A 20,467-nucleotide genomic window follows, 5' to 3' on the forward strand; every position below is an offset into this window, starting at 1 on the left:
GTTTCCGCCTACCCTCAGCAAAGGAAAGAATCTGTGTGGACACAAAGAAGCCTGCCCTATCTATTGTGCACTGTACTGCAAGGGAAGTGAAGGCTGGTTTTGACACAATATGGAGTAAAAAATTACAAAACCCAAACAAAGAAAGTCTAACCACATGCAGAGGGAGTAAGTCTTATAGATAACAGTAGAGAAATAAATGCTTGTTTGTTCATAATTTATTTGGTGTGTGTGTGGTATTTTCAAAGACATTCTAACCTTTCCTTGTATACCCACCTGCAGTCAAAAATGTAACTGACAATTCTAGTAGAATTCTGAGGGATACTTTGGAGAGATAATTTTAAACAACCTTAAACAAGCCTCAGACAGGGTGCTAGGCCCACTGAAGACACATCATGAAGCAAGAACTAGGTGACCCACAATTGAGGTGGTCTACTGGGCATCCTTTTCACAGTTGTCCAATGGGTATAAAATAAAATAAACTTTTAGTGAGGATGTGCAATACATTAATTTAATTGGCTGGGAAACAAATACATTTTGAGATCATAATTTATGCTTTCACCAAACAACATCAATTTAGATGGGAGCAATAGTAATCGTGTTCAATATATGATTTTGATTACTGCATATTTTGTGTGTGTGTGTATATCGATGTGCCAATAACAATTTGCTTGACCATAGCAGCTTTCTGTATCATATTTATTCTGGACCGTATCCATATTTGCAATGCACTAGCAACTTTAAGAATCAATGGGGAAAAAGTACAAAACACTCAAATAATTTCTTGTTACAGTGGAGACCATACAGAATTCCTGCTATTGTGGAGAAAATAGACCAAGAGTTTTATCAACTCTGACAAAGGAATCCACCAAGTCTGTCAAAACCAGTGCCTGTTCAAACTGTACATTTGTAAGAGGTGGAAAATAAATAAAATGAGTCAGCCATACTTTTGAGAAGAGCAAATTGGCTTTCACAAACAGTTCTTTAACAAAAAGCAAAACAAGATGAAAAGTGGTAGCTACATATCATTCCTACATAGCAAACCATTATTCAGTTTCACAATGGACATTGATCAGAGAAAACATCTTTCAATATTGGAGTTTCTTGTGATGCACATATTCTAGGTATAAGCACATGAGCTAACATAACCAATCAGATGAAGTATGGATGACAAAATTCAATCAATTTGTTGTACCTGTAGAGTGTTATCACCACCTTCTTAGGGCATTTCACAAGTCAACAGTTTAAGTTTCGCTGGATACTCTGTATTACTCTGTTTGGGAGCAGCTGTTAGACAATATCATCAAATTCACTTACTAATCTTCTTAAGCACAGCACGGTGCTGTCTGGACAGAGACTGGGCCTTGGTGTCAATACTTAGTTGTGTATTTGCATAGAGCCTACAGATCATATTAATGGCTGCCACTAAATAATGTTCCTCTGATATGGCCACAATGAAAACTGTGATATGCGGCATCAGAAGAAAGAGAGACCATAAACAGACACTTATGAACAGTTTCTGTCTGGGATTGTATAAACCTCCCTTTTCTTCAAGGCCATCTTTCATCTTTAAGAGGGAATAAGAGCAGATGAATACTGCAGACCAGGTTGGCACTGTTGCTGTGTTTGATGGTTGTCAGCCCATGTTTTTACGGTTCCCATAGCCTCTCTGATGTGTATCCTTCCAGTTGTCCCAGTCTCTAGCTTTCTGCAAGGCCTCCTCGTCATCATTTTCAACCCGCTTCTCTTTCTCTTCTTGCTCTCGCTCTTCTGCATCAACGTCCTCTGAATGGGGGACAAATTGTATTTGGTGAATGAGAAAAGGTGTAAGAAAACATGGATCATGACCGTTTGACTTTCCCCCAAAACAATTTATGTACATACGGTTAACTGGAAATAGAAAATAATTATGAACATCTCTTTTAACCCTACCAGTGCTGCGAGGGATCCCCTGGTCCGGCAGGGCATTTTTCTTCCTGTGCTGCTCATACCAGTCATCCACAGACATAGTAGGCAGGCTGGGATAGCCAGCCCCAAACACTCTGAAATGAAAATTTACACATTTATTATACATTATTCAACTATTTACTTCATGTCATATAATAAGCAAGTAGCTATGTAATTTTCACAAGGGAGGTTGGACAGAGTACTTATTTTGTGAGTAGGAAAACAAAAAAAACATTTTACATAAAAATGTGCAGAATGAGAAATAAATAACTTTGTGCAGGTGCTTACCTGGCCTGAACAGCATCTTTGGTGAGAATGAAGGGTTTCATGGGAGGCCTTTTAGATTGTGATGGCTCTGCTGAACTCTGCACATGAAAAATATAAAGAGCATCAGAAAATCACCCTTTCAATTAGTCATTGGGCACTAAGATTAGTTACATCTTCAAATCCATGTACCTGTTTTAGAACATCCATCTTGGTCAAAATCTCAATTTCCTGATCAATGCTCTCAATCTCCTCCAGGGATACAGCAATCCATTTCCTCAAGTTGAGGAGGTAGAAGTCTCTAACTATCTCGTCATCTGCCTGCCCACTGTCCACTGCTGCCTTGATCTCTGATAGCTTGGCCTCTGTGTTCTTCCTCTGGGTGTATCTGCAGAGTATAGCACAATAAATAAGAGTCATTAGACCAATGTGGGTGCAGATTAATTGCCATTATAAAATAAACAAGAGAGATGTTTAAGTTGTTAAATAGCTGAGGGACATAACATATTTTAAGAGGCTCGTGACAGGTACGAGACCTTAAAGCATAGGCCTAAATATTACTTGTGCAGTGCTGAATCAAAACAATGCGTGTTCCGATTGTCAAAATTATTGTAATTGAAAAGCAGATGTTTCTGATACCTTTCTATCTTTGCCGCTCTTACTGTCGCCATTGCAATCAAGTCCGGAGGTTTGGGGGGCCCATTTGCAGATTCTTCTTCCAGTGTGCCAGCAGAGTTTTCATTGGTTTTGGGTAGTTCAAACTTTGATATGTTATACTCCTTACATCTTTTCAAGAAGTCCAAAAAGTAACATCTTGCTATCTGAACTTGCTCTAGTCGTTTTGCCAGGTTCACTTGCTTCATAGTAAGAGCCCCCAGGAGGACAGGCAACATCAGATACTTCAGATCTGTTGTTGCTACCTCCTCCAATTCTTCATTTCGGCTAAAAAAACAAACATGAAGAATGAACAAGAATGAACATGCAGCATCACTTGCATTGCCTTAGCGAACGTTAGCTAGCTAACTAGATTGTTTACGACTTATCCTAGCCAATCAAAAGTATCTAGCTGGCAAAACTGTCAAGCTACTCTAAGGTGGAATCTGTTCGTTATTTAGTTGGCTATAATCTTTGATATATAATCATGCCCAATACATTATAGTAACTAGCTACCTGGGTATCTGGCTAGTCATCAAAGCTTGAGTAGATAGCGATCTATAGTTAGCTAGGTGCTAGCTAACGTTAGCTACCTGAACAAGTCGAGCTGGGCAACCATCCGCGTTGCCTCTTCCAGTTGCGTTATCCCACGCTTGATTTTAACCTGGATATGGGTAGCTGCGATGGGATCGTTTGTGGTGTCCACCTCCTCATATAGTTTCCATCCCCGATCTAATAAATCAGATAGTTTAGGCGGTTCTTCTGCCTGACTTGGTGACAAGCTAGTGCTTTCAGCGGCTGCCATTTTTTCTTTGTAATGACTACTATCGGCTTCCGTATTCATTCTACGCTCACTTCCTTTATGACAATATTCGAATGGTTACCACTAGTTAGCACAGCCACGAAGTCAGAATTGTCGCAAAAATCATTATTGTGGTAAGGGCAATGCTTAGGTTTCACTCTCGCCAAAATCCGTCCAAAATAAGCCCAATGCGTTTCAATTGGCTTATTTTGGACCTAAACTTGTCGCCTGCCTTCGCACATTTGGGACGACTCCCATTGTTAGGGCGGAGACATGAACATATAATCAATTATATAAACATCTCTGTATAGCGGAAGTATGTTGCAAACACTGCGTCAAAAAGAACACCGTTTTTTTACTGCAGTAACTTTGCAGTGTAACCACAGTTAACTGCTGTTATTCTGCAATTACTGCGTCAAAAAAACTCAGTCGAATGCAATTGCTGCAGTTTCAAAACGACAATCTGCTTTTGTAAGGGCGGCCACTGAGCCGCCTGACACTAAAACCTGCCTATCATTAAATGTATTATTCTGTACGTAAATTGTGCAACCAAAATTTAGTATGATCATAGATCAGATATTTCACTGGTTGTATAAATGTGAAGCATCCGGTTGGCGTTTCCACTCACTACCAAATATGGTGATGAGAGGAAGCCCAGTGGCCGGCAGTTGTAGAAGATTAAGCGAGTTCGATTTATCAAGTGTTCTCATCGACGAAACATTTGATCTTCCTACAGTTTTCTGTTTCCAACACTAAAACAAACAGAGTGCTCTGCTTTTTGTAGACTTTACCCTTTGCCAAAGTTTTAGAAAACGTTGTTTAGAAGGAGAGCAAGGGCGAATTGAGTTATTGCACATGCGCACTTCAAAGTATGCGTTCCCTATCGAAAAATGCAAATAAATGCTAGAACCGCCAAAAGCATCTCACTCAGTGATGCCAATTTAGCAACTTTGTTGCGAGATTTAGCAACTTTTCAGACTACCCTGGCCACGTTTTTTTCAAACAGCACCTAGCAACACATTGAGCTACTTTTAAAAATGTATTTGTAACTTTTGAAAAGTGACTCACGCATTTTCCCTCTAAATGACACAAAACGGTTTTTTTTCTGTCACACACTCAGTCACAACCCACGTGCCTGGCTGCAAAAGTGCATTGTGAGTGACGTCAGCAGCAGTAGGGCAGCAGCAATTTCAGCATATTGCAAATCATTGTTGGCTGACTGCAGCAGCAGTAGCACGGGTTCGACTTGCCAAACCCAATTAATATAGTTGGTCACGAATGTTTGATCTTGAACAGAACATCAATCAACATGTCACAATCAACATTTTACAGGAAAGAGTGGGAGTCTACCTGAACAAATGTCAAATCATATTTTTGCCGAGATGGCCAGTCAATTTGAGTAACGTTATTGTGGATTCTACGTAATGACGCGTTTTTACGTTATCACGCAATGACATCACAACGTCATTTATCAACAAATCAACCTGCCTCGAGCCATTTACCCTGAAAATTAGTTGGCAACACTGATCTCACTAGCTCGTGCTTGGCTCTGCCTACCTCCTTGCTTGTTCTGCCCACCACAATTCATTTGCTCCGTTAGACCAGAGCCTGTAGTTTCCATCCTGGGTTAGTTATACAAATCTTTGGTATGATGCTGCGTTCAAATGCTAGTCAGAACTAGGAAACTCAGAAATGTCCAACTTGTTAACTGATAGAATGCGGCACGTGTATAACTACAACCAGTTAGTACGTCAGACATTTCAGAGTTTCCTAGCTAGTACTAACTAGCACGTGAACGTGGCATGATATGATACCTTAAAACTGATATTAGCACGTCACAGGTAAGACATAAAAGATACAAAAAGTATGTGGACACTCCTTCAAATGAGTGGATTCAGCTATTTCAGCCACACCCGTTGCTACCGGTGTATAAAATCAAGCACACAGCCATGCAATCTCCATAGACAAACCTTGGCAGTAGAATGGCTTTACTGAAGAGCTCAGTGACTTTGAAAATTGCACCATCAAAGGATGCCACCTTTCCAACAAGTCAGTTTGTCACATTTCTGCCCTGCTAGAGCTGCCCCAGTCAAGTGCTGTTATTGTGAAGTGGAAACGTCTAGGAGCAACAACAGTGGTAGGCCACACAAGCTCACAGAATGGGACCGAGTGCTGAAGCGCGTAAAAAAAAAACGTCTGTCTTCGGTTGAAACACTCACTACAGAGTTCCAAACTGCCCCTGGAAGCAATTTCAGCACAAGAGCTGTTCGCAGGGAGCTCCATAAAATGGGTTTTCATGGCCGAGCAGCCACACACAAGCCTAAGATCACCATGCACAATGCCAAGCATCCGGTAGAGTAATGCAAAGCTCGCTGCCATTGGACTCTGGAGCAGTGGAAACGTGTTCTCTGGAGTGATGAATCACACTTTGCCATCTTGCAGTCCAACGGACTAATTTGTGTTTGGCAGAGGCCAGGACAATGCTACCTGCCCGAATGCTTAGTGTCAAATGTAACGTTTGGTGGATGAGAAATCTTTACAGCATACAATGACATTATAGACAATTTTGTGCTTCAAACTTTCTGCCAACAGATTGGGGAATGCTCTTTCCTGTTTCAGCATGACAATGCCCCTGTGCACAAAGCGAGGTCCATACAGAAATGGCTTGTTGAAGTCGGTGTGGAAGAAATTGACTGGCCTGCACAGAGCCCTGACCTCAACCCCATCAAATACCATTGGGATGAATTGGAACGATGACTGCGAGCCAGGCCTAATCGCCCAACATCAGTGCCTAACCTCACTAATGCTCGTGGCTGCATGGAACCAAATCCCTGCAGAAATGTTCCAACATCTAATGAAAAGCTTTCCCAGAAGAGTGCAGGCTGTTATAGCAGCAAATGGGGGACCAACTCCATAATAATGCCCATGATTCTGGAATGAGATGTTCGAAGAGCAGGTGTCCGCATACTTTTGTTCAAGTAGCGTATTTTGCATGATGCTTCCTTGACTAGACTACTGACGTTACACAAAATTCAAAGCCAGTGAGGCACATTTCAGGCTATGACCAAATTCAACGTTTTTGCTTATCGTTTCATACACATCTATGTGCTTTTACGAGAAAAAAATAAACATGAAGGCTATGAGGATTATATGTTTATATATGCATCGTAACAAGAAATAGATGACAATGGTGGTCCTGTCAACTTGCTGTATTTTTTCCCCTACCACTGACTTATTGTTGGCATGTTTGCTAAAACAGTTGTCTCATAGTTCAATGGTGGTGACTTCTAATCCCAATCGGGCAGATATCTATCTTTTAAATAGTTTATTTACAATATTCATCCCGTGGCCACACACACACACGTCTAATTTGGAAGTGAAAGCATACCTACCTATCTTGATTATTGTCCAGTTATATGGTCAAGTGCTGCAAAGATGGACTTAGTTAAGCTGCAGCTGGCCCAAACAGTGGAATATTTTGTTCTTCATCGTAATCAGAGTGCTAACATCAGTACTATGCATCCCAGTCTTTCTTGGCTAAGAGACTGCCTCGCTTCTTGTTTTTATAAGAAACATTAACGTGTTGGAAATTCCAAATTTTTTGCATAGTCAACTTACACGCATCAGTGACACACACACTTACTCCAACAGTCTTTTCACAGTCCCCAGGTTGAGAACAAATTAAAGGAAATGTACAATACTATACAGGGACATGATTGCATGGAACTACCTTCCATCTCATTCAGCAAATCTGATTCCAAAAAGAAATAAAGCAACACCTCATGGCCTCTTCCCCATGTGACCTACTTTTTGTGTGTATGTATTGACATGTATGTGAAACTGATTGATGTGCACACACACACACACTACATGTTAATGTTTTTACATTTGTAAAGTAATGTATTTTTCAGTATGTGTCGGACCCCGGGAGACTAGCTATTGGCGTCGTCTAAGGGGGAATTCTAGTAAGTCAAATCAAATTCTTATTTACAATGACAGTCTACTGGAGATTATCTGCCTTGTTCAGGGGAAGAACGACAGATTTTCACCTTGTCAGCTCAGGGATACAATCCAGCAACCTTTTGGTTACTGGCCCAATGCTTTAACCACTAGGCTACCTGCCACCCTCACTGAGTGGTACAGTTTTTTCAATCGCTTTGGTGCCATTTCACAAGTATGTGGTGAATTTAGTACAAAACTCGAAACAGGTAACACTTGTAATACAGCAAGTCTTACGTTCAAAACCTTTTATTGGGCCTTAATTTTGTTTGGAGACATCTTTCACCAAACAACCTGTTACAAACCCCTTTGGCCCTGCAGTCTAGGGGGGATGGAAACGAGACCCGTAACATATCTCATGCAGATCATAACAGTGAAAAGGAACAGTGAGAACTAAAATAAATCCAAACAACTTCAACCTACCGTCAAACACTTCAGGTTTATTTTAAACACAGGGTAATGGGGTGTGGGAAAAAAGGGTCTGAGCTGGACCCAAGGAAATAAATAATAAATATCCAAAAACCCCTAAGCTAGTCTAGCCTGCTTCACGAACAGCTCGCTAACTAGCCAATAAAATACAGTGGGTGGTCCACCCAGTTCTAACTAGGGTACTTATACAAAGTCTTCCTACGGGTAATGTATGCCCATGGGCAACTTGGCTTTGTACCCCCTTTTCCCACCAATAAACAAACAGTCATACACCACAACACATACTCATAGGATAAAGGACAATGTGAGATGTAGGCACCAAAAACAAGAGAGATGTATCAATCCAGAGAGAGAGAGAGAGATGTATCAATCCAGAAAGAGAGAGAGATGTATCAATCCAGAGAGAGAGAGAGAGAGATATGTATCAATCCAGAGAGAGAGAGAGAGAGAGAGAGAGAGAGAGAGATGTATCAATCCAGAGAGAGAGATGTATCAATCCAGAGAGAGAGAGAGAGAGAGATGAGAGATGTATCAATCCAGAGAGAGAGATGTATCAATCCAGAGAGAGAGAGAGAGAGAGATGAGAGATGTATCAATACAGAGAGAGCGCGAGAGCGATGTATCAATCCAGAGAGAGAGAGATGTATCTCGAGAGAGAATGTTTGGGAAAACAACTGACTGGGTTTTTAAACCAAGGAAAAGGTGATGTGATAGGGTAAGGGAAAAAGGAGCAGGTGTGTCTTCTGATTGGCGACTGATGACTGCCACCTGTGACTAGGGCAGAAGGAGAGAAAAAAAATAAACACAGGATACCTGTATCTGTAAAACTCCCACCCTTAAAAGAGCAACCCTATAAGGATTGCGACCAAAGTATTTACAACAAATCCCAACAAGATTAACAAGCAAAGTCAACCTTACGAAACATACAAAAATAATTTTTAAACACGAGACAAAGCATCTGCCAATACATTTTCAGAACCCTCTTTGTGGCGGATCTCCAAATTATAATTTTGCACAACGCATAAGGCGCTGGTTCTGATTGTACATATGGTGGAGAAACACTAAGGGGTTATGGTCAGTGTATACTATCACTGGTAGGGCACTGGAACCAATATATACTTCAAAGTATTGCCGATCTAACAACAAAGCTAGAGCTTCTTGTTCGATGGTTGCGTAGTTAGCCTGACATTTGTTACACGTTCGAGAAAAATAACAAACAGGATGATCAACTCCACTCTTGTCCTGCTGCAGTAGAACAGCACCAGCACCTCTGGCACTAGCATCTACCTCAAGTTTAAACGGTTTTTCAAAATCCGGAGCAGCAAGTACAGGGGTATTACATAAGAGGACCACTCAAACGATGTAGCTGGACTGAGCAAATCGGTCAATGGAGCAACTACCGCAGATACATTTTTACAGAAACTACTGTAGTAGCCAACCACCCCTAAAAAGCAGCGTAGCTCTCGTCTGGTGGTAGGTGCGGGGAATGCAGTTATAGCCAAGACCTTGGCATCAACAGGGCGCACCCGTCCATGGCCAACCTCTTTGCCGAGATAGGTAACAGTGGCCTTCCCAAACTCGCACTTTGCCTAGTGCAAGGTTAGAGAAGCAGCTGCCAAACGTTCTCATACTACCCTTAGAGAGTTAACATGATCTGACCACTCAGCCGAATAAATCACTAGATCATCAAGATAGGCTCTACAATCGGGAACGCCAGCTAATACGGAGTTAACCAGTCGTTGCAAAGGGGCTGGTGCATTCCACATCCCAAAAGCCGAGACAGAGTATTGTAGGAAATTGTCTGGGCAGAAATCTCAGAAGCACGTGAGGTTAACGGAACCTGCCAGTAACCTTTTAAAAGATCTAACTTAGTTACATACTGAGCAGCACCAATAGTGTCAATACTGTTGTCCAGTCTGGGTAACGGGCACGAATCTGGCATTGTGACAGAATTTACCTGTCGATAATCCGTACATAACCTGGATGTACCATCAGGTTTAGGAACCAGAATGCAAGGAGAACTCCAAGGGCTTGAACATGGCGTAGCCAGGTCATTCTCCAACAAATATCTTACCTCATCCCTCATTATCTTCCTCTTAGAAGTGTTGACACGATATGGTTGTTGCTTGATAGAGCCAGCATTTCCAACATTAATGTCATGTTCCAACACGTTTGTGCGAGTCGGAACGTCATTAAAGAGACATGGAAAACAGTGTAGAAGCCTCACAATATCGTCGGCCTGTCCATCCGTTAAATGAACCAGACCTGACTGGAGAGACAGCAGCATTTCTGAGTTGGGTAATCTAACGCACTGCTGCTGAGTATTGCGCAACTCTAATCCATCTCCATCAACATCATTAATATGACAGCCCACTATCATAGCAGCAGAAGCAGAGGAGACAGTAGTACCTGCTGCTGTTTTTGAACTATCTAACTGGGTGATGGGTCGGGTCTGGTATGCTTTCAACATGTTAATGTGGCAAAAACTAGATTGGCGTTTTCTATCAGGAGTTTGAAGCACAATCAGTTTCACTTAATTTCTTTTCAATTAAATAAGGACCAGAGAAAGGAGCTGACAGTGAAGATCCTGGAATAGGCAATAACACCAGCACTTGGTTACCCGGCTGTAGTGGATTAGAAACAGCCTGTTTATCATAGTGTCTTTTCATACTCCTCTGCGAGGAAGACAGAGCTTCCTTTGCGAGAGCACAGGCTTGGTGTAGGCGCTCACGAAAGCGACTAACGTAGTCCAACACATTCTCATCTCCCACACACACACACACACACACAACTCTTGGGACAAAAACTGTTCTTTAAGGACTTTCATTGGTCCTCTCACTGTGTGACCAAACACTAATTCAGCCGGACTAAACCCTAGGGACTCCTGTACAGTTTTACGAGCGGCAAACAAAACTAGAGGAACTCCCTCATCCCAATCTTTCTCAGATTCCAAACAATATTTACGTAGCATAGACTTCAGTGTCTGATGCCAACGTTCAAGCGCACCCTGAGACTCTGGGTGATATGCGCTTGCCACACGGTGCGTAATTGACAAGGACTTTAACACCTGCTTGAAGAGCTTTGATAGGAAATTGGTACCCTAATCAGTGTGTACCACCTTAGGTAACCCGAATGTCGTGAATAATTTAATTAAGGCTTTACTCACTACCGGAGCTGTAGTCCTTCGCAGAGGAATGGCCTCGGGGTATCTTGTTGCCATACACATAACCATCAACAGAAACTGGTTACCCGATTTTGTCTTCGGTAATGGTCCAACACAAGCTCATTGGAGAGAGAGTGGTCACTTTTATCCAATACGGGTACCACCTTTCCTCCGGAAATATCGTTCCCCATTATAAAGGTCACACCTTTTACTGGCAACATAGGACATACCCCCACTGAATATTCCACTGATTAACTCAAAGTGTACATTCACAAAATTCAATGGCACTGGGACAAAACCCATTTCAATACCCTGTAGTAACACACTGGAACCACAGTAGGTTTTGTCGGAGAAGGGCAACACATCAGACAATATAAACGACTGCGCCGCACCAGTATCGCTAAGGATTTTAACCGGACTCTGTAACGCTTAGTGGATCAAAACAGGGCCATGTGGCTGGAGCTTTAGCCCCTCCCTCGTTCTACATGGGTAGTAGGCTCAGGCAGCTGTAACACAAGCACTTGCTCTTCCAACAAAACATTTAACACCAGTTGTTTAACCTCTGCTTTAACTTTAACTCTGCGGAATAGATACAGAATAATGGTCGGCCAAGGTCAGTAAATCAACTCTACGACATTTGTCAAAACCCTCCCATGTAGGGTTTTTCAAAAAGGATTTCAAATCAAAAGTAGCCATTTTGAACTACCACTAAAACCCAAGAGCCAACAAATAGCAAACAAGAATGCTACATCAGCTATTCCCAGCTGTGACGCTCAACACTGAACTAGACCACCACAATAATTTGCACGAGCGGCATGGGTATCTGTAAAGCCAGATCCCGGATGAGCCCCCAGTTCTGTTACGAACCCCTTTGGCCCTGCAGTCTAGGGAGGATGGAAACGAGACCCATAACATATCTCATGCAAATCATAACAGTGAAAAGGAACAGTGAGAACTAAAATAAATCCACAGACAACTTAAACCTACCGTCAAACACTTCAGGTTTATTTTAAACACACGGTAATGGGGTGTGGGAAAAAGGGGCTGAGCTGGACCCAAGGATATAAATAATACATATCCAAAAACCACTAAGCTTGTCTAGCCTGCTTCACGAACAGCTCGCTAACTAGCCAATAAAATACAGTGGGTGGTCCGCCCAGTTCTAACTTGGGGTCTTCCTATGGGTAATGTATGCCCATGGGCGACTTGGCTTTGTACCCCCTTTTCCCACCAACAAACAAACAGTCATACACCACAACACATACTCACAGGATAACAGACAAAGTGAAATGTAGGCACAGAGAGAGAGAGAGAGAGAGAGAGAGAGAGAGAGAGAGAGAGAGAGAGAGAGAGAGAGAGAGAGAGAGAGAGAGAGAGAGAGAGAGAGAGAGAGAGAGAGAGAGAGAGAGAGAGGGGGTATTTACTGTAAGACATCTTTCACAGTCATTAATACAAAATATAGATGTATTGTTGTTTAGATATAATTACAACATAGGTGTACTTTAAACAAATTAATTGAATGAAAGAAACATAATGTTTAGCAGGCACTAGTTTGCATCAAGCCTGTCTTCAGCATTTGGCCATAGTTTCTCAATAACATTACAGTAAATGTCCTCATTGTTGCATTTGAGGATATTTTTGTTGCATTGTGAATCCAAGCCTGACGTCACATGCTTCATTCATGTCCTAAGAGAGGGTTGCACTGAGGGTGGCATTCCCACTGTGGTAACATATGAAAATGTATCGAATTACTTTGAATGAAAGTGTCTGCTACATAAATGGTATATGTTACTGTGCTGACAAATTACATTTTAGTAAAGTAGTGTGAAACCCCCCATCAAAAAGACAGCAGCAAATTCATTTTGGATACATGTTCACATAGAGTGCATTCGGATCAATTGGATTTACCACAGGTGGACTTCAATCAAGTTGTAGAAACATCTCAAGGATGATCAATTGATCAATTTTGAGTTTCATAGCCAAGGGTCTAATATTTATAATATTTATTTAAATAAGGTATTTCTGTCTTTAAAAACCTGTTATCACTTTGTCATTATGGGGTATTGCATGTAGTTTGGTGATTTAAATTTAAATTTTATTGAAACAATTTTTGAATAAGGCTGTAATGTAACAAAAAGTGTAAAAGGGGAGGGGCCTGAATATTTTCCGAAGGGACTGTATATCTCAACATGCTCACAACCTGCCATTAGATACAAATTAAAGAAAATTGTGCATGTCAAGTTATAGTCAAATATCGTATGGAAAATAATATTTAGCATATACTATTCTTTCAATTCACCACTTAAAACAGTTGACATTTGTATCTTGTATTTTTTGCTATTGAATTAAATGGTAGTTTTAGCCCTAGAGTTGATCTAAGTCACATAATAAAAAATCCCCATCAAAATCCGTCAGTTTACAGTTGTTAAAACGCTTTGGTACTATTTTCACAAGTATGTGGTACAATTTCACAACTCAAAACAGATAATCAAAATGCTGTTTTTTCAAAACTTTAAGGCACATTTTCATTTGACTAAGTGCAACACAGAAAATCACACAGTAACTTTTTCACAAAACCTAATCAGTGTTTCATCTAGAAATACCTTTCATATAAAGTAATTGCCTACCACAATGACAAGGTAAACATCTGTTGTTCTGCCCCTGAACAAGGCAGTTAACCCACTGTTTCTAGGCTGTCATTGAAATTTGTTCTTAACTGACTTGACTAGTTACAAATGAAACCACATTTGGTCACCATATACTGTAAAAGGGTGTATGTGAACTCTTGCAATTAATTTCAACATGGAGAAAGAAATCAAAGAGCTTGTAGACAAGGGGCCTGTCAGAGAGGGAGGCAGATGGCAAGGAACTGTTGTGTCTAATGAGGTACTGGCAATTGTTGTTGACCATGTGGTTAACAAAGGCCTTACCATGGCAGAGTAGTTCACTCCAATCTGAAAATATCAACTGAAAAAATAATTTACCAAAATATATTTTAGAGGGTGATGCTGCTGTGAACCATACAGTGGTGATACATCTTGGTGGGCCAATTTTTTTTTTTAGATGCATGCCAGCAAACACACTACAAAACATAACACAACACAATACTAAAAAATACATTAATTGCACTATAACGGTGACAAACGGTGCTGTAAGAATATTTCAAAGATAGATACACAACACAGAGGACGTAAGGTCAAGAGTACTAAAAGTCAATAGAGTACCAAAGGTCAATAGGGAATTATCAATGGAAAAAATTGGTTTTCAGTTCAACATCTGTTAGGAATGTCAGTCCTGAACTCATAGCTACGTGTGGCATGTTATCATTCGTCCAACCTGAAATAGGATACTTGTTATTTAGCCATTGGCCCAATTATTCTAATTAGTCAACCACAGGCTAGGGCTGGGTTATAAACTACATCCTGTCCCTTTGTTCACTGGAGAGAATCACTGAAGACAGGGGAGCATGAATATCTACCATCTACCTACCTGCATGATTTGTCCTCTTTGAATAAACCAATTTTCCTTCCCCTGATTTGCTTTGGGGTCTGTGTTATTGAAGAGTAACATCAACTGCTGACAGTGCCCACAAACTGTTAGGGCCTACATAGAGCTGTCCCATCAGCAGATATTTATTTTCAGCACCATGGAGGGAATCCTTACCACCACTACACCTGGCTGAGAGGAGAGCCAGGAGAGCCTTGTCTGGCAGCGAAACTGTTCATTCAGCCACATTTACTGCCTTTAAAAAACATAGCTGATATGGATGACTTGCTTAAAAAAATGTGGTTTTTCACTGACGATTGAGATGTACAAACTATGGCATAAGGGAACGATGAGTGGATAAGAGACAATCCATAATTTCGATTAAGACAATAATGAGCGAGCTAAGACAGTCGTAGTCAATATAACTATCTGTTCAGCACTTCTTAATTGTACAGTGACAGAATTCAGAACATGGGCCGTTCCCTCAGTATTCTCCCTGTACACCAACTCAGAACAGTAGAATAAATAAAGGGGTCATATAAGCAGACAATGAAAACTCTTACAATATTCAATGATGAGATTTCTCTAAAACAGGCTATAGGCTACATGTGCACCACCAAGTCAGAACAGTAGGCTAAGTTATGAGGGGGAAAGGGACCAAATTATTAGGGTGATCACATGGGCTACTAACAGCTTACTACACAACATACACTTAGTATTACTTTCTTAGCTACAGTATACATATCTCCCTGGCATTTTTTGACTCCTTGTTGTGCTGTGCTCACTTGAACAGGAAGGTGGCGCGGCGATCTTTCGTGGGCAAATTTTGTCATCAAACTTTGTCCTCACAGCCTGGCATTCTCTGGATATATGGTGCTTTCAAGACAACTGGTAACTCGGAAAAGAACAAGGTCAAATCATGACGTCAGTGATCTTCAGTGATCTTGGAGCTCTAGAATGAGACCAGAGTTCACGACTTGGAATTTCAAGTTGGATGACCGTTCAAAACGTATTTTCCCAGTCGGAGCTATTTTTTTCTAAAGTTCCAAGTTGTCTTGAACTCACAGAAGTCTGAGATGACCCAGTTCCAAGTATCCAGTTGTTTTGAATGTGGCAGAAGTCATGCTGGATAGACAGCATGGCCAATATATTCAACCATTCTTGGCCCATGTGAATGTTCATCCTTTTAAGCTTGGAAAAGAGACCCTTAAACCCAAACTTGGACCACACACCCTCTCCACCAAATAGCAGGCAGGGGAAGCAAAATAGTGATTGCTTTGCAACGCTTGCAGTTGGCCACTGATTCCTTCCAAACCACTCATTGTTTAATTTCCAACCATTTATCTATAATTTCTCTTCATATGATAGGGATTGAAATTAATTTGCAGGTAGTTTGTTGATGTGATTCATGATGATGTTCGCTTGTTTGGCTTGCTAGCTAAGATTTTAAAAGTTTGAAGTTGACATGATCAGTCCAATTTAAGCTACGGTAGTTATAACATTATTTGACGTCATTTTATCTGTGGACAGTGACCTTGAGCCTTCTTGGATGGGCACTTCTAATGTAAATCTATGGCAGCACCCAAGGAGGCTTGAACCTTCTAGCTATCCATGTAGATTATGCGGTGAGGTAGTGTCCCCATGAGTGACAGAATAATAAGCCTATCACGGCGCAACTAGAGAGGATTACCAACCCCTATGCTCTGTATTTTCCTCTGGGTGACCCTCTACCACAAAGCACTGAGCTAAGCTGAAACATCTGCATTTTGGAGCTGCCTTACTCAAGAAAACTTTTGCTCTGAATGACGGGTTACCACTGCAAGGATACTGTATCTTTGTTGATGAAGCGGCTTCTATCTGTCCGAAACTCGGTGCCGTCCAAGTGCCTGGACAACGTGCAGCTATCTCTGAAGATAGTGTGGTAGGATGTAGGCCATTACTTGGATCCTACAACGCTGCACATCTCATTGTGTTTCTTAATGAAATTGAGTTGGCCTGTTGAGGATTTTTTTTCAGCATGCAGGTGGAAGGTGTACAATTGCCATCCCCATGAGCGTGCCACCTTCCTTCTGGCCATGGATGAGGCATGCGACATCATCAATGCAGACCAATGTCAAGCTTGGATTCGCCATGCGGAAAGGTTGAGGACATTCACTGTGATGTGGATGAGAATTTATGGGTGAATGCTCAAGACAGGCTGGATGCAAACCTGTGCTAAATGTTGTTTTATTTTCATTCATTTCATTTATTGCATTTGATTACAGACAGTACACCTTTGTTTTTTTTGCATTAATAATTGTAGAGGATGTCTTCATTGATCACACCTTTGACTACACATTGGATAGATATCACAGATATCATACATTTTCTGTCAGTTTTGTTGGGTAATGTAAGTGTATTGCCTCATGTGAAAACTGTGTAATCTATTGTAATTGACTGCACTGTGGTATATTACTTCCAGCACTTCGAAGGGCGATTTGAAACACGTGTATTGCATTGTTTGCTATTGGATTAACTTAAAGGAGGATTATTTAAGATACTGTTTGAAGAGGTAGGGTTTTAGATGTTTTCAGGAGATGGGCAGGGGCTCTGCTGTCATAGCTTCAGAGGGAATCTGGTTCCACCATTTGAGTGACAGGACAGAAAAGAGCTTGGACAGGGATGAGTGGGAGCTGCCTTCCCGTAGGGGTGGGAGGGCCATGAGACTTGAGGTGGCAGAACGGAGTGCTCGGGTTGGGGTGTAGGGTTTGAGCATAGCCTGAAGGTAGGGAAGGGCAGTTCATCTTGCTATTCCGTAGGTAATCACCATGGTCTTGTAGTGGATGCGAGCTTTGACTTGAGGCCAGTTGAGTTTGCGGAGGAGCGGGGTGACATGAGAAAACTTGGGAAGGTTGAAAACCAGATGGGCTGCTGCATTCTGGATAAGTTGCAGGGGTTTGATGGCACAAGCGGGGAGCCCAGCCAACAGCGAGTTGCAGTGCTCCGTCTTGTCGAGGTTGAGCTTGAGGTGGTAGGCTGACATCCAAGTTGAGATATCTGCCAGGCATGCAGAAATACGTATTGCCATCTGGGAAGGAGAAAAGTAGGTAATTTGTGCCTACCCAAAAAAGGGGCTAAATATGTGTATAAAAAACAAATACTTTTTCCTGAGCTTTCTTATATCTCCTAGATCTAGGACAAACATTTCAAAACCTTGTTTCTTATGATATTTCTTTTACTGTCTTTTTTTGACATTTATGTTATTCAATGAGTTTTTCTGGGCCAAACTCAATATTTTACCAATAGCTTAGACTTTTTAAAATGACAATGACTAAATGGTGAGCCTATCATTATCTGATGTATTGGTAACTAAGTGAAATGTTCTCATGGTATTTCACAGAAAGCATTGATTTTGCATGAATGACTCAGTGGTGACAAATGTGTGAAACGCCAATGAATGCACAATCAAAAGTTCTGAACATAAGATAGGGGGCATTCCAAGTGTTATCAGTTTAGAGTTTTGTACTTATAGTTTTGAAAATATACCACTTACAGTACATCAGAAAAATGCGCAAAAGTAATTGAAAAAATCTGTATGTAGTTCTCAAAATTTGTAGTAGACAAACTAGTTGGAAATCTCTAGGTTTACCAAACAGTTAAGTTATTATCAATTAAGAGCAGTCGGATGAATTAATAGTAAAATGCATGTTATGAGTTTTGTACTAAGTGTTGTGAAAATGTACCGCATACTTGAAAATTGCATCTAGCAATTGAAAATAATAGAAAAAAAAATTAGCTCCTGAATTATGTTACACCCCCAAAAAATCTAAACTAGGTAAAACTGGCCAATTTGCTGTGTACCTTCCAATATAATGCTGGGTCACTCATACTCCCTTCTATTCTCCTACTCTCTGCTCCATAACATCACTGAAAATACTCCCAAATACAGTAGGTTACAGTTTAAAACATTCTCACATCTGTCCTTTTAAACTCAAACTTCTGATGTCAAAGTTTAAACACTGAGGTAAACACTAATGCTCAGGCACTATTTAAAAGAAAATGAAATAAAATACGGTCACACTTTATTTGGATAGTCCCATATAGCTGATTTACAGATGGCCATACTATCAACAAACTATATGTTGATAAGCAACTGCATGCGAAGGTTACGGTTAGTGGTAGGGTTAGGTTTAGAAGAAAGGTTAGGGTAAGGGTTAAGATTGGGATTAGTGTTAAGTTTAGGGTTATGATAAGAGTTAAGGTTAGGGTTAGTGCTAAGGATAATGGAAATGTGGTTGACAGATATTTGACATCTAAAAACCACAATCTACTTGGGACTATCCAAATTAAGTGTTACCAAAATTACAAATAAAAGCTTATTCAGATTCATAAGGGTTCTTTGTATTGTGTCAGTGGTAACTATATCTACTGCACTCTTCAAACAAAGATAAAAAAGGTATGGTCTCTGTATATCAATTTCTGTCCTCTGGGAGGAAATAAGGGATTAAGAGTGCACCATTTCCTTAAACATTAGACTATAAACAAAGCTCTAAGAGGGCAATTAATCTACTGGTTCCATGGCCTATGTTTTGCTTTTGGAAAGTGGTCCTCTGGAAGTCCCATGGAGATGAAATAATTTTTTTAACAGTCTATGTGTCATGGAATAGTGAAGTCCATCACAGAAAATGTGCAACATGTCCTTCTCACTGCACCCCCCCCCCCACCCCCACATAGAGTAAGTAGAGCTAATTAGGCTGTATGTCTGCCCTATAGCTCCCCTACTGCAGTCTATAGAATTCTATAGAATTTTAACCAAAAATTGCATGCTATTGTGCTTTTGACATCTACAAATGTAACACTCAAAAAGAACAATGTTTTTCAGAAATTAGCTCCACAACAAGGCAGGCTGAAACATGAGTGTATTTCGGAGGCAGCAAGAACTGAACTGTTTTTTTGTAATTAGTTTCCATGGCTGCACGGGAGGGTTTTAAAACATGTGAACGACTAACAGCCCTAATGTAAATAGTCGTACATACTTTTTGGAGCTATGTGTTGCCACCATCAATCATATCCAAAATTCTCCAACACAAACAAAAACCTTTATATTTAGTGACCACTGACCAATTCCATATAATTTTGTTTTACAGTTTTTATACAGTTTTCTTGTTTATAATATTAATCAATCTTTACCACCAATAATGATGAGGATATAATGGTATGTGCCCATATGTATGTGGATCATGACCTTTTAAAGAGGCAATCAGCAGTCTAAAAATGCATCCATAGCTCCTATAGAGATCTATGGATGCAAGGACTGATTAAAATTATAGTTTTAATAACAATGTTTTGAGACAATATAGTGTTTGTTTACATTTACTTTGTTTACAAACTTTGGAGTAAAACACAATTATATTTTGGGTTCTGATGTGGTACGACAGTTAAACTAAGCTCATGAGGCATTTATAAGTTATATTCTTAAGCAATTCATAAGTTAACAAAATGGATGTTAGCAACTGCAAATTACCCCTTTAAAATGATCACCAGTTGAATCCCTTTTGGACTGAACACAGTTGGGAGGGCTTGTTTGCATTCCAAGCATATTCACACCAGGTTCTGAATCAACATGGGGGACGTTTACAGTTGGATGTCAACTCTTTAGTTATCTCAAACACTGGAACTCCATGCTTCAGGCACATTTAGAAAACGTGTCTGTGGAATTGACTGAAACGTCATTAAGTTGCCTTAAA

The 20,467-nt window shown here is 40.6% G+C and overlaps 1 protein-coding gene across 1 annotated transcript; it reads right to left on the reverse strand.

Annotated features, from left to right (window-relative positions):
- Positions 1–682: 682 nt before the first annotated feature.
- Positions 683–3,698, reverse strand: igbp1 (immunoglobulin (CD79A) binding protein 1). Its single transcript, XM_064977989.1, has 6 exons — positions 3,456–3,698; positions 2,848–3,150; positions 2,401–2,596; positions 2,233–2,309; positions 1,930–2,039; positions 683–1,782 (listed from the first exon to the last, which is right to left on the reverse strand). Exons 1-6 carry the CDS (start codon positions 3,665–3,667, stop codon positions 1,634–1,636), a joined length of 1,047 nt encoding a protein of 348 aa, XP_064834061.1. The 5' UTR covers positions 3,668–3,698; the 3' UTR covers positions 683–1,633.
- Positions 3,699–20,467: the final 16,769 nt, after the last annotated feature.

The sequence above is a fragment of the Oncorhynchus masou genome, chromosome 11 (assembly GCF_036934945.1).
Source record: "Oncorhynchus masou masou isolate Uvic2021 chromosome 11, UVic_Omas_1.1, whole genome shotgun sequence".
Classification (NCBI taxonomy): Eukaryota; Metazoa; Chordata; class Actinopteri; order Salmoniformes; family Salmonidae; genus Oncorhynchus; species Oncorhynchus masou.